The following is a 14,519-nucleotide window of genomic DNA, read 5'->3' on the forward strand; positions in this document are numbered from 1 at the left end:
CATAAGGTCGGTTGATAAAAAACCAATCAAAATCAATTGGCATCGATGAGCTTTTATTCAAAAAAAAGCGTATAAATGTTTTGTTATGAGAAAACTATAAAATGGGGTTACTATTTGTGGTTATAGGAAACTTTTTATTTAACACTTAAACTAAATAATAATTCAACTAAACATATTCTCTTTGCTCTAAATATATTTCAGGGTCTATGCCCGGGCAACCGGTTGCGCGTCTTGAACTCGTACGACTCGGGATGCTTCTCTCCCTCGCCGGCCAGTTCTCCAATTCCGTCCCTGGCTGCCAGCACGGCCACGCTGGACAGCTCCATCTGCTCGGCGGAGATATACGAGAACGGTTCCATCATCAGCGCGGTGTCGTCCTCAAACTCCAATTCGGGAGGGGCTAGTAGTGGACTCGGAGCGGAGTCGGCGTCTCGCGTCTCGAGGAGATCGTGGCACGCCTCGCCGACAAAGGTATGTTGCTCGTCCTCATGACTTATCCATTTACCGCTCCGTTAGCCTTTTTGATGGAAAGCAATCGGGAGGAAGTGCATCTTAATTGATTTCGTTTCTTTGCAAATTTAACGTCCTCTTGCGGCTACTGAATTATGTTATTTGTCAGGAAAGTAAAAGAAAGTAATTTCTCGGCTCCTGCGGCTCCATCGCTCATCCATCTGCATCTCCAGGAGTGCAATGCCCTGCTTTTTCCACGACAACTGCGTGTCGTAATTGTGCAATTAATGAGAGTTGCGAGAGCTGATCCTTGGTTTCGCAGGGGTCTGCAGCTGTCCAACTGGTTTCCTCTTTGCAATCGACTCGAAATTTGACAATTTGTCAGCTGGACATGCGTTTTATTTGCATTTCTTTCACTTTGATTCCATTTGATTAGCAAATTGAAGGAAACAAACAATTTAGCATAGAAGAAGCACGACTACAGACTTGAGGTGTTTAGTGTTGTCCATGAAGATCTCAGTACAGGAAGTGATTATCTATTAAATGGGCATAATGAACTAATTGGCCGACGTGACCAATAGCATCCATAGAGCTTCATGACCTTTGGAAACCTCGAACGACGCCCACATCCATGGGCGATAATACTCTTGGAGAAACTTTCGCTTTCTCAGCATAGTCGCTGAATGATCGACTCGTAGGCAAATCAAATAAAATGAAACTAAAATTACAGAGTCGTAAACATTTTCTCGTATTATCGGCAGCTATCAATCTTAACTGGAGGCAAGTAAAACCATAAATTCAAAGTCGGTGAGAAGGAGAGCCAGCGATTTGACCGGCCCACTGTACATTGCGTCGGTAGATTTGCTGACGGATGCATAGATTTGGAGAAACCTTTTGCCCATAAAAGGCTTGCACTAAATACCCAAAGCCCCTATTGTTCGAGTTGTGTTCAATTTTATTGAGTTCAAAAAATCTCATCACACGAATTTTTCACTTGAAGGCGTCGAGAGGCATGTGGAGGATGGCTCCAAACATGCACTTGACCGATAATGCGGTTGCTGTAGGGGCAGACATTCCTATTTGGTGTGATGTATCATTGGCGTGTTTCAGAATCGCTGTATTGAAATGCTCCGACAACTGAAGAGGTTTGACAAGACTTTAGTCATAAACAAACATCGATAAAGGTGAATTTGTAAAGTGTAAATTACGCAAACAAAACTTTAGCGACATTCCTCGAGTCAATCGAGAACGGAAATGTCTCGAGCACAGCGTTGCACAATCGTTGGGCAGTGTTTCTCAGATTCTTCTATTGCGGACATCCCACATACTCGTATTTACACTTTATGGCTGGCATGGAAACTCGCTCGAACCGTTAGATGGCAGCCGTCGTCAGACTGTGTGACAATTTCGAGTTCCTTGAGCCCACATACCGCCAGCTCTGCCGCTCCAAAGCTCCATCGCTCCGTCTATCCCCTAAAACTTTATCCACCTCTGTCACGCACCGAGCATAAAGCCAAACGAAGCCGAGTCAGGTTGCCAAATGCACTGGTTCGGGCAATGGCCAATGAAGATTTATGGTCAGATCCAAAACAAGCACAAAAGAGACTTTACCTTTGAGCAAAATATGTCGTTTTTGTTTTACTGCCCAAAAATGGTTAAAAATGCAGTCAAAGCGACAACAAAAACTCTTTTTTATTTCATTCAATTCTGAGGAGATTTGTGCGTGACCAAAGTCGGGGAAACTCGAAGACTACCGATCGCTTCGATTGGTACAGCAAACCGGATTCATTGCAAAAGCGGAAAAATAACCTCCACCGGTTAGCATCCAAACAAGGTCGATTCTCACCTGAGACGGACGGTGTAGTTTTCCCTGCGTATCCCTTCGGAAAAGATAACTCGCTGTCTAATTGTCATTCGGTAAAGAAATGTTGATTCTTTGTTTCGTTTCGTACGTGACAAAATGATACGATTTTAATTGAACCGCGACGGGGGCAGGAAGAAATGGAATGATCCGCGGAGAACTCAAAACATACTAAGGGAACATTGAAATGCAAGGAACGAGCTGGGAAACCGTGGAGATGATAATCTCGGGCTCGCTACTGTATCCAGGTTTGGAATTTAAACAAGAACATAAAACATGACACTTTTTACACTCCCAGTATCTGGAATTACGCATAGCACGCGGGGTATTCGAAGCGCAGGCCATCAAGATGCAATTGTATTAGGGAAAGTTGAACGACAGACGGAAAGAAGACCGCTTGGTGGCCGGATTTTAATGCTATGTCTTTGTTGGACAGCCCAACCCAATCGGCTACCCACATGCGCTAATTATATTGAAAACTCTGATGTTTGCCTTGGCAAAGTTGTTCATTAGGCACAACATTCACTAAGGCACAACAAAGAGGAAATTACCAGCAGGAAAAGGCACTCAAAAGGAAGGGGAAAAGATTCCCAAAACGTGGGTCATATAAAGACAATACACAGCTCCTGCTGAGCCACGTTCCATTTCAGTTTTTGAGGTAGGCCTACTTATAGGTCTAGTTGTCTAGTTGTCTAGTTGTCTTTCCAAATTCCGCTAGACGACTAGCCTGGTCTCAGCTGCCCTGACCGTTACCCGCTGATTAGAAAGTGATATCCTTTCGGATCCTTATCCTGGACAGCAGCTGCTCTTTGAATTTATTTGGTCATGTAAGAGGACATTTTGTTGAACTATAGGTTCAACCGAATCGAATCGCGTTAAGGACGTAGGACTGATCCTGCCTCATCAAAGTTATAAAAATTAATAAAGTAAAATAAAACGAAGTTGTATGCGGAATTGATTTATTTTACATTGGACATTTTGGACTTACCGTCCATTGCCTTGACACTGAACAGCTTGAATTCCCCTGCATATCCTAAACGGTCATTGCGCATGCCCGATACAATTTCCCTGTCATTTTCCCGACTTCCACAACCCTACTCAGTCATCTTTGGTTCGCAATCGCAGTCAAATTTTCGCCTTCCGACGACAAGGTTTTCCAAGCTGGAATTTTCAATTGTATAGACCATTTTTATAGTACATTTAAGTAAGATGTGAAAGCAGAAGAGGCGGAGGAAGGGCCCAAAATAGTGAGTGCCACACCCGAATGTATTCCATGTTCTACGACTGCCTCAGTACTTTTTTTTTAAATTGCCAGATGCATAGTAGAGGAAAATCAATAAGCCACTTAGCTGGCAGTGTGGGGTGTGTAGGGCGGTGTACTTACAGTCGAATAACTGAATTAAACCACGTAAAGGGAGTTAAACCAAATTATTCTAATGCTCTTCACTTGCAGGTAATCACACCACAGCGACACGGTGATGTATACATCTACAATTACTCGCCAGGATCAGCGACTGGATCTGGAGCAAGAGCCGCGCCCAGCACGCCGCAGCAGCAGATCTATAGCAACCAAAGCATCTACCAGAACTTTGCAATAATGCCTAGTCCTCGCCAGAACGGAAGTGGCAGCGAGTTCGAAACCTATGACATACCCAAGCCGGCTACACCCGTTCCGCTGAACTATGACAGTCCCAGAAGCGGTCTTCCGAAGTCTTCTAGCTCCACAACGACCTCCAGCTCCAGCCTAGGCGCCCGCTTTGAGACACTCAAGAGCGTGGCCGCATCTATTGCGGAGGAGTCTTACGATGTGCCACGACCCCTGATCCTAGGCAGCAACCAGCTCCAGCAGCAAATGTCACAGATGACGCCAAGCAGCTCCGCCTCCTCACTGCTGACCAGCGACAGCCTCTCTCTGAGCTTCTCCAGCTCGAACCGTTCCTCGCTGGCCAACATGCCGGATTACGACATCCCTCGCCGAAATCCGCTTCCTGTGCGCCGTCAACAAAGTGGGCTGACCTACGACTTTCCGCTGCCTCCGTTGCAGGAGCAGGTTCCGCGGGTGCTGTGCACACCCCCTACCGTCAGCACTACCAAAGAACTGCCTCTAGAGCTCTCCTCCGCACTAGAAACACTCGCAAAGCTGCAACTGCAGACTACTGCCGCCATAAATCGATTGCTAAGTTTCGTAGTACCCAATTGGCGCACCCGCACTCAACTCGAGCCGGCCATCATGGATCTGAAGCTGGCCGCTCTGCGTCTGCGCACAACCCTCCACGACCTGGCAGAATTCGGGGAGGGAGCCCTGGGAAACGCCACGCGTTCGGAGGACCGAAACCTGGCCCTCAAGCTGCGACCCTTGGTGCGGGCTTTGCGAGATGCCAACAAGCTGATTCACGACTCTTCCGAATCCCTCGATGCACAGGGAGCCTGGTCCGTAGATCAGCTGGCCAGAAGCGACGAGAAGCACGGCTGTCGACCCCCGGACGCACTGGACCAACTGATGGTTTGTGCCCAGACGCTCACCGAGGACGTGCGCTCAACCACCAGTTTCATCCAGGGCAACGCCTCGCTACTTTTTAAGCGGCAGTTGACGGTGGGTCACAACGGAGGCTCAGGAACCGGAGTATTAGAGGGCAGTCGGGGCAGCGCTGAATGGTTAGAGGACTACGACTATGTGGCCTTTGAGTCAAAGGATGCAGCTGCCAGGAAAAACGAGGTGCTGCGTGAGGCTATTCCCGCCGACCTGAAAACGCAGTTCGATACGGTTATCCGGACTGCTGAGAGTTCAGCCATGGGCGCTGGGTCTGGATCAATTCCAACCACGCCCACGGCGCGCACGACACCTAGTACGCCCTGCAAGTCGCCAGAGATGACCGACAAAGACAAGAAGCTGGTGCGCTACTACGCCCAACAGATCTCTACTCATATGGGAAACTTGATGCAGGCCATTGATTCCTTCCTGGAGACAGTAGAAAAGAACCAGCCGCCCAAGTTCTTCATTGCATACGGAAAGTTTGTGGTCGTGAGCGCCCACAACTTGGTGACCATAGGCGACAACGTTTACCGAAATATTTCGAAGGAGGCGCTACGAGAGAAAATCCTGCGCTGCACCAACGCCCTCTCGGAAGCCCTAAAAACCTGCGTCTTGAAGTCGAAGAAGGCGGCAGCCCACTTCCCCAGCGGTAGTGCAGTCCAGGAGATGGTCGATTCGGTGGTCCACATCAACAACCTAGCCCGGGAACTCAAGGCGGTCATGCTGCAGGCAGTTCATCTGTCGACGGCGGCGGGAGTGGGAGCATGAATGGATTTCAGCCAACCAGTATTAGTTGAGAGTCGTGTAGCCAGGTCTTCCAGCATTGTCCGCGGTTTGGTAGATGTAGCATATGCATTGCATGTGTATCTGACATCGACATATCCTGGCATCAGCAACCAAGCGCCAATTGCCGCTTATATTTAGCATTGTGATATTTTGAGCAAAACATCTGAAAATGCACAGCACCACAGCCACAATCGCCCGATCGCCATCCCTGCCAGAACTCAGGTTCTGGCAAGTATAAGTTACGATATTGTACATAGGAAGATGTAAATTAGCGTATTCCCAAGCCCCCGTCATGTCCACTAGCAATGTTGTATCAGTGAAGCATTTCAGCATAGTTTTGTATACTCTAGAGCATAAACTTAGCCGTACCACCACATAAACATCTGCCTAGGATAAGCACGCATTATTATACTTGCATAGTCAGAATCTGAAAGATTTACCCTCAACATTTTGAATTGCTCCAAGGCAACTACAGTCAGCGATATACAAGCATACACATATAAATCGTAAACAACCAAGAAATTAGTATGTAATATGAACAATAAACTAAAGACTTCGAATAAAATAACAATAAACCTTAAAATATTGAAATCTGAACTCAACAGTTTGGTTATATTTTTCCAATAAATGGGTATACATACCTGACTTTTTTCTTGGGACTACTGAACACAACTGATCACACTGATTTACACATCAATATTTAACATTCCCAATTCCTCCCGCATACTCCAACACTTCCAATTACTGAAGCTCTCGATAAATATACCGACATACCGTCACTCGAAGGAATGGTGCAACTATCTGGTCAAGGACAGACTGTGGGGAAAACGCAGTAAGCCGGCTACCGGCTCCTGCGACATGTGCAAAAATTTGTGCGTAGAAAATTGGCATAGACTCGTATTTAAAAAATGTAAATAAATCCTTGTTTGTTACACTTGAGATACAAATTTATTCGTGAAGTTTTTAGTGAAACAATTTTAATAAAAAAATCATTATTGAATATGTATGAACTTTAAGTTATTCAAATGAAGCCTTATTTTCCCTATTTAAATTTATGTTGCAAGGTGTGTGTCCCATGGCTGAACATAAAACTGATTTCTTTTAAATGTTCATATAAACTTCCCATAAATGACAGCCGGTTCCGCCTACTAGAGAAACGACGACTTCTCTCGTCTTCAGTTTATTTTTTAAGTACCAGAAGGTGGTTGGTGGAGGGCTTTCCCTAATATTAAGTAAATGAAAGTCTTTATATTCGGCTAATTTGATGTATTTGTATTAAATATATTATAAAAGGAGAAAGAGCTGTGCGGAATGACACGATGACAACTCACGCATTCTTGGCGCACCGAAAACCCAGGTTACCGGCCGAGCTGTCTTCTGTGTTCTGTGAGCGTGCAGCGCACCTGTACCTGTAGCAGTAAGACTTGTGACACAGATAAGAACCGCCCTTCTTGACCCGATTTGGATTATCGCTAACGTCATTTACGTCCCACAGATCTGCCGTCCACTCCCACACGTTGCCCACCATGTTGTGCAGGTCGTACATATTCTGTCGGAAGGCATCCACCGGGCTGGTGTACTCAAACCCATCTTCAGCCAGGTTGCCATCGGGAAAGTCTCCCTGCCAGATGTTCAGCCAATGCTCGTTCCTTGGCATCAGCTTGTTGCCCCAGGGAAACAGTTTGTGCTCCTTGCCGCCCCTGCAAGCCGCCTCCCACTCCGCCTCGCTGGGCAACCGCTTGCCGGCCCACTTACAGTACTCCACAGCATCGCGCCACGATACGTGCACTACCGGGTGTCGGCCTAAGTGGTCTATATTGCTGTCCACGCCATTTGGACGTCGCCAGTTCACGCCGGCCACTTTGTACCACCAGACAGCGCTCGCCACTCGGAAGTCCTCTAGGTTCTTCTGCTCGGATGGGCTCAAAAGGCTCTTGAACAGAAAACTGTCGCCATATCGCTCAGCCTCCGTGGTGTAGTTGGTGTGCAGAACAAACTTCGCAAAAGCTTCGTTGGAAACCTCGTACTTGTCGATGTAGAAGTCTTTCAGCTTGACCTGCCTTTCCGGACCCTCGCGATCGGCCGGAAAATGCGGTTTGTCGGTGCCCATGTAAACCGTGCCTCCCGGAAGAAGTGACATGTCCGCAATCTTTGGCTCCAGTTCGCCATAGTAATCCCGGTAGTGGCTGTGTGCACCCTGTGCTCGTTTCTGGCACACTTGTCCGGAAATGGACCGCGTATCCGTGGTCTTCCGGTCGAACTTTTGGCAGCCACAGTCGCTGGTAACGTCATTGAATAAAATTATCCAAATAAAGAGGAGTATTGTAATTGTTGTCATCTTAACGAGCAGTGTGGCCATTTTTAGTTTTAGAATCAATACTCAATTCCGCGAATTTGTATAGCATAATTTAGGCTGCAGCGTTTTCAGCATTTGCACCATACTTTGGGGAATACAAGAAAAAAATTACAAAAAAAGTTAATCGCCATAATAAAAATCTTGTGGATCTCTAAATATTTTTTAAGTTTGTGATTTAGAAGTACCACCGAACAGAAAACTCAGAAGGCATCCACATTCTTTGAACAGTATGCTTCATGTCTGTGGCCTAGTTTCATAGAAGTATTATTATTACCACTTTTTACAAATCTAACTTTTTAATAAATATGTTATTAAAGATAATAACCATTTAACAGTAGTTAGACGTTTAATGAGGGTAGTGTTACCAAATTAATAATATGTAACCCACAATATTTTGGCTTTATAAAGAGTTATGTTTATGAGCTACTTACAATTTATCAAAGTCTGTTCTTTATGTTAATTTTCGTTTGTATTTGTTATAGAAAACATAAATAAATGATATTCTTCAATCATGAAACAAATTTTTGGGGACAGAAGTACCACAATTGCAAGGACCAGAAACATTAAAAAAGTTAAGTATGAGTTAAATAAGTTTAAATTGTTGTATGGCGCAAATCGGTCTTAACAAGTTATGATACACAGCAATCCTAAAAGCTGGGACTATGCCTCGCTAGGCTTCTCGTGCAGCCAGGGCCGGAATATGGGTAGGGTGGACGGATAGTGGGTGTGCGTGTCCGGCTTAAGCACCGATTCCGGCCAGGTGTTGGCATTGACCGCATCGCCGGAGTGTCGAAAGGGGTACGTCGCAAGCACGATAGGAAGCTGTAGCTTAATCTCCTTCTCCATGGACTTGGGTTCGATTACGAAGAAGACGTCGTAGGATATTTTGATGAGGTGGCAGCCATGCAGATTGGTCGGCGGCAGGGGTGGAACATAAAGCTCGTTGTGCCACTCGTCTTTGGCCCCCGGACGGATCTTGCCACGAACTAAGACAGCCAGCTCCCGCTTTTCCGTTTGCACCACCTTCCCACGCGCCAAATACTCGATGGTCTAAATAAAATTCAAATCAGTTCAAGATGAATGAATTGTAACTAGCCACTTGAAAGTGAAACCGACCTCCGTGAGGGATGCCTTTGTCCGTTTAATGGACACATTACTGTAGTTGGATATGAATGCGGTGACCAGAATATTCTCGCCGGGCACATACCCTCCGCGATCAAGGGACACTCTGCATTTTATTTGACCTCCGCCAACGCAGACGACGCCTAGCTTGTGCTCCACTTCGCAGGTGAACGGTTGCTGAGTCAGGCGAAAGGTTAGTTTTTATAAACAGGATTTTAAAAGCTACTTACTGCTAAGATGGGCTTTTCAAGGTTTAGGTCGATGGGATTCATCACAATAAAGACCTGGTGGTTCTTGTGGATAATACCATTGTTCTCGCGGAGCGCCGCCTTGCAGTAGAACTGAATCCAGCCATACCGACCGAGAAATGTAGATGGCAGACCCAGCGGCAAGCCGAGTTTGAAAGGGAAGCTGTGAATTCCTGGCGAGAGTATGGCTGGACCTCCTTGGTCTACGTCCCCCAGAAGTCGCATCCGAAAGTCGATATAGTTCTCCTTGTCGTATGTCCTCTCCTGTCGGCGCCCGTTGCGCACCACCCCTTCGCCTACCACATGAAAATGAAGTCCAAAAGCAGGTGTCTCGTCCTGCAATTCGATTAGAACCCGTCCGGAGAGGAACTGGCCCGGGAAGTACAGGAGGGAAGTGTTGTCGAAGATGATAAGGAATTTAAGCAGCTTGCGCGGCATCGTGCCTCTGTTTTGTTGTCGATTTCATCCGTATGCCTAAGGAAAAACCAACAAAATTCGTTAGAACAAGGTTGCCAAATATTTGACCCGCTCCGCACGCGTTATTACGATATGGTTAATGACAACTTATCCGTCATAGCTGGCTAGGTCTGCTGAGACCATGTACTACGGACTGGCCTCACATACATACGGCGCTTGTTTGCATATTTATGTGGGTAGCATCTCGGCGGGCAAAGAAGGCAAAACCAGTTTCGTACGGCCAAGAGATGGCTGCGTGCACAACTATGCAGCACGAAAGCCCCGAACACTTAAGCATCCACTGCAAGGTCGGCTCATAAAGCATGTCGGCCGTGTCACGCCCGCGCCTACAACTTTGGGCCAGACTCCAGTATGTACATCTTTACCAAAAGCGTAAGCTGCAACTGCCATTGTCGGCAAGCCTGTTTTGTGCACTGGTGACAATGTTGAGGATTGCTGATTGGGAAACAGAAACCGAAGAGGAAACTGCCGTAATTTCCTAGTAGAAAGCGGATAACCGTACACTGCCATTGGAAGAATCACATTCAAATTGTTCAACATTTTTGTTTTTATCCACAACAGATCAATTGTTTTCTCAACATCGCTGTGGGCGCACTTGAAATAATGATCGCTTTTCAAATACCTGTACACACAAAGGTGTTTTTTGGCCAGATTGGAACACCAATCCAGTCCAAACCGAACCGATTCAACCCGTTCTGCCTTTGAGCGCTATTCGTTTGGCAAGATCTCGTCCACGCTCTCTAGCGTTTGTTTGGCAACTGATCGCCGTCGTCGTCGTCGTCATGCATCAGTTTGCGGACGAGAACTCGACAGAAAAACTTGTTTTGAGCGCGTTTTTGCGAGGTATCGTTTGAGAGAGACCCAGCCGGAGCCAGCTGATGTCGTAATGCCAATAATAATGCCCGCTTTTGTTTTTACTAACTTTTGCGTTCATGTAATACATTTACCTTTCCAGCGGGCTTACAGGATATGCATAGCGCGGATACTTTTTGAATAAATTCAAACGGAAAAAACCCGAACGCCACCACAGACAACAAAAGACCAAACCAACATGAGAACCAAATTGTCACCTCAACGGCTAACCCACCAATTTGGCTAAGCTGTTTAAACTGAATCGATTATAGGAGGAATTTGCTAATAATTTGGCAATGCTCGCAGAGTCACCGCGCTTTAGCGCAGCAGGTGTATCTTGTGCTACTCGGTTGCACCTAGAAAATAAATCTGTGTTTCCAACACCAAGCCCATATTTCACAGGTATGTATCCACAGTCGACAAATCGTGTGCAGACTAAAATACATTAAGTGGCACACATTTATGCATTATGCATGCATTTCATACCGGTTATGTGTTGTTTTAAGGTACCCAAATCGAAGAACCTCAACTGTAGCTCATGAAAATGAAAGGCCAAAAGCCAAGTAAACTATCACTGGCTGCGAAAACCGCATAGGTGAATGGCTCGGCAGCCTGTGGCAAGCTATGGCTATACCCTGAAAATTAGTCAAAAAATTAGTCGTGTGGCAAATCTGTGAGATACCTTGAAACCTTTATTAAAATAAATCTGTAGGTGTATGAGAAAAAGTATGTGATAATATTAGAAAGAGTAGAGTTGCAACGATGGTCAAACTATATATGGACTGAAGAAATTAATCGTTTTAAAGACTATGATGGTTATAAGAGAATACAAATCGATATCGTTTTAAAGACTATGATGGTTATAAGAGAATACAAATCACTTCCGCATTTAACTTGCCCAAGCTTTTCAGATTTCTCTCAACTACAATAGTGACATTTAGAGTTTTCCATTTCAATGTTTCTTGGCTTAATTGCTGAGAATTGTTGTTTATAATGACCCAAGTCTTTACCGCGAAGAGAGATTTTAACGAGGCTCCAAAGATTTCCCGTTTGTGGCCTCGACCGTAAAGAGTATCTGAAAATTAGTTTGTTTCGAATAGAGACGTCTATACTAGTTTGGTTCAAAATGATAATCGCTTGGGCTCGGAGTTTCGTGGAGCCAACAACTAAGTATACTTGAGTTGGAGTCAGTGTGGTTTCAAATCTGCTCCGCGCACCACCGAACCGATCTCCGAATCTCAGCTCTGTTTATCGTTTTTCTAAAAGTCCGACGCTGAAGGAACTATAGTAAGCATATCTCCATCTTTTATAATAATAGCGAAAGCAAGACCTGAAGGCAGAGAATATCTTGGTGTAGCATCAATCACCAAGGGGGAGTGGCTGGTCCACTCCATAAACTTACCAACGATACCGTAAAGTCTCAAAGAGAAAAACAAGAGGTGTAGCAGAGCTACACCTGCAAAGCTTCCTCATGCCCCACTGGCTGAGCGCTTTGGACATATTTTTCGTTGCTCTTGCCTTGTTTCACCTCTCTTGCTCGCTCTCCCTTAAATGGAGCTGCTGCCATGTCCGACTTGGTGCACTGGTTCAGTTGTGGCAAAGATACCGAGCGCGCTGGTAATACACGGCTCGCAACGAAAACGTATAACTGTCTTTGGTCGGGCCAGTGGAACGCGAGAAAGTTGTAATTGTAACAAGAAAGGCAGTCATAGCAGCGCTCCATGAGTCACCTAGTGTTTACATGGAGAAGGCTGGTTCTAGTTCATCACCGGTCCAATCGAAGCACCATACACAAGTTACCACAGATTTTCATAACTACCGATATGGACACGTTGTGACGGTCGCAGCCGAAGAGAGTGCCTAATTCTAAAGAAGAACTGTTAACTAATTGTCTGCTCTGCTTACATACGGTTAGATTGCATAAATTACACCAAATGTTTTGTTTGCCACGATTCTTATACAACATCTGTATTAGCATATCTAAGGTTCTCTTTTGGCTAACCCTGTCCTTTGTGCTCCTTCCATAGAGCGCTAGCTGACACAATGACCACTAATGGCTTCGGGATGCAAAGCCTACCACCGCCAGGAGATGAAGCCATAGGCGTGATACCTTCTCAGTCAAAAAGCTTTTCCATTTGGGTCAACGGCGAGGAGCACTGGATATCCGGCGCGGACTCAAGCACCACCTGCGCAGATCTAATCTGCGCGTTAATCAGCTACCAAATTGACCAGCAACATGTGCTCAGCAAGGAAGAAGTACTCGCTCCACAGCAGTTCGCCATTGTCCAAAAGCAGCGTCACTACGAGGAGTATTTGGATAGTAGTGCCAGGCTCCTTGATGTTATAACCAGCCTTCACGCAATGCCGAAAGAGGAAGTAAATAATTTCACGAGAAAAACGATTCTCATCATTTCAAATTACCTTATTTCACACAGTACCAGCTACAGCTTCGCCACTTGGGCACTTCAAGTCGAAAGCAAGTCCCGACGACCGATAAGGACAGTGGAATGGGCAGTCCAGTAGACAGTTCGCGGAGCATGCGCATCCGGCGGAGGGGCAAGCTTCTCTACACTAAGACCACAGACAATACCAACACTAAGCACTCGAAGAGAAGCCGGAAGCTGCAGCAGAGAAATCACCACTTAACGCCGAATGAGAGCCTGCTTACCATTATCCTGGCCCAAGATGAAACCATTCTACAGCAAATGACCATGTTGCAGTAAGTTTCCCCTTTATCTGTCCGAGTATCTCCGACTTTCATTGGCGCAATTCTGCAGCGAAAAGGATCGACAGATTCTTAAAATCGAGGAGGAAAAGCACCAGGTGAGGGAGCGAGAGCTGGGTAAAAACTACCTCCTTGAGACGTACTTAAAGGACTTGGATGAGCCCCAGGAAAAGGGCGAAGACCTGGAACTTTTTGCAGAAAAGACCCAGATAAACGCAGATCGAAACTTTGGGACAATGTCAGGTATGGATGAAGATAAAGCTGATAGTCTTATCCATTTGCTACTGCAACACTTGTCATCCTAGATAGGACCTTCCAAACTGCATTAAATAGTGACACTATGCAGGACGAGATCCGGCTTTACTGGCTGGAAAAGATTCACGAGGTAAACAAAGAGCTGCAATGTGAAGAGGAACTTTTACTCAGCCTGCACTCCAAGGTACGTAGATACCAGGTGAAGCGGGCGTATCAAACGAAGAGCGAGGTGCTACTACAAATCGAAAGACTCGACACAGAGTTGGCTGCTCAGGTGGCGGATATTCACCATGTGGAACGAAAACTTTTCACGGCCAATGAGCAGCTTAAAGCCAAACTGGCTGTGCTTGAATGTTTGAGTCGTGAATTTGAGACAACGGTATCTGGAGGCGTTCAAGAAGGTGATGTTGTCGCTGGCAGCAAGGCAAGTGCAAAGGTTCAGCAAAGCCAACACGCTGGGAACTGGCTGCACGTTGTTAAGAAACTCTTTGCGGCAGATCATCTTAATCGACGATTAACTCAGCAAGCACTAAGTGAAAAAAACTTAACGGATCGACTAATACCCGACAAAGGAATATCCAAGCAAATGTTCGAAGTTCTAGGATCCCCAGATCCTTCTACCTCAACCAGCGTAAAAAAAAAAGAATTGGGTACTAGACAAGCAATTTCACCTTCTTCAGAAGGGGATATTCAACACCTCGGCACCCTTGTTTAATGCAAAAGAACAAGCGGTTGACTTTATACAAGTATCTCATGTAACGTATTTTGAACATCCGTACCAAATTTGTGTCAACTAACCAAATAGAGATTAAATTTTTGTTATGTTTAAATCTTGAGAGTTTAGTGGATAAAAT

At 45.7% G+C, this 14,519-nt stretch overlaps 4 protein-coding genes across 7 annotated transcripts in view; 2 read left to right on the top strand and 2 right to left on the bottom strand.

Moving 5' to 3' along the window:
- Positions 1-6,227, top strand: part of LOC117141188 (breast cancer anti-estrogen resistance protein 1) — a 13,929-nt gene extending 7,702 nt beyond the window's left edge. The window contains exons 3-4 of the mRNA XM_033304526.1: positions 202-471; positions 3,765-6,227. Coding sequence (XP_033160417.1) covers positions 202-471; positions 3,765-5,612 — 2,118 coding nt within the window. The 3' untranslated portion in view covers positions 5,613-6,227. The remainder of the gene's footprint in view (positions 1-201; positions 472-3,764) is intronic.
- A 648-nt stretch (positions 6,228-6,875) lies between these two features.
- LOC117141192 (formylglycine-generating enzyme) lies at positions 6,876-7,993 on the bottom strand. The gene has a single exon (XM_033304539.1). It carries the CDS (start codon positions 7,987-7,989, stop codon positions 6,958-6,960), a length of 1,032 nt encoding a protein of 343 aa, XP_033160430.1. The 5' UTR covers positions 7,990-7,993; the 3' UTR covers positions 6,876-6,957.
- Positions 7,994-8,563: 570 nt separating this feature from the next.
- LOC117141193 (arrestin domain-containing protein 4) lies at positions 8,564-10,601 on the bottom strand. Its single transcript, XM_033304541.1, has 4 exons — positions 10,456-10,601; positions 9,339-9,830; positions 9,103-9,285; positions 8,564-9,036 (listed from the first exon to the last, which is right to left on the bottom strand). The coding sequence occupies exons 2-4, from the start codon at positions 9,792-9,794 to the stop codon at positions 8,647-8,649; spliced, it is 1,029 nt and encodes a 342-aa protein (XP_033160432.1). The 5' UTR covers positions 9,795-9,830; positions 10,456-10,601; the 3' UTR covers positions 8,564-8,646.
- Positions 10,602-10,819: 218 nt separating this feature from the next.
- Positions 10,820-14,495, top strand: LOC117141191. 4 transcript variants are annotated; one of them, XM_033304537.1, is made up of 5 exons: positions 10,820-11,087; positions 12,713-13,061; positions 13,121-13,404; positions 13,463-13,653; positions 13,716-14,495. In XM_033304537.1, exons 2-5 carry the CDS (start codon positions 12,729-12,731, stop codon positions 14,378-14,380), a joined length of 1,473 nt encoding a protein of 490 aa, XP_033160428.1. In that variant the 5' UTR covers positions 10,820-11,087; positions 12,713-12,728; the 3' UTR covers positions 14,381-14,495. The 4 variants fall into 4 exon arrangements, with proteins under 4 accessions (XP_033160428.1, XP_033160427.1, XP_033160425.1 ...); XM_033304536.1 differs by lacking the exon at positions 10,820-11,087 and adding an exon at positions 11,890-11,972; XM_033304534.1 differs by lacking the exon at positions 10,820-11,087 and adding an exon at positions 12,289-12,595.
- The last annotated feature ends 24 nt before the right edge of the window (positions 14,496-14,519 follow it).

The sequence above is a fragment of the Drosophila mauritiana genome, chromosome 3L (assembly GCF_004382145.1).
Source record: "Drosophila mauritiana strain mau12 chromosome 3L, ASM438214v1, whole genome shotgun sequence".
Taxonomy (NCBI): Eukaryota; Metazoa; Arthropoda; class Insecta; order Diptera; family Drosophilidae; genus Drosophila; species Drosophila mauritiana.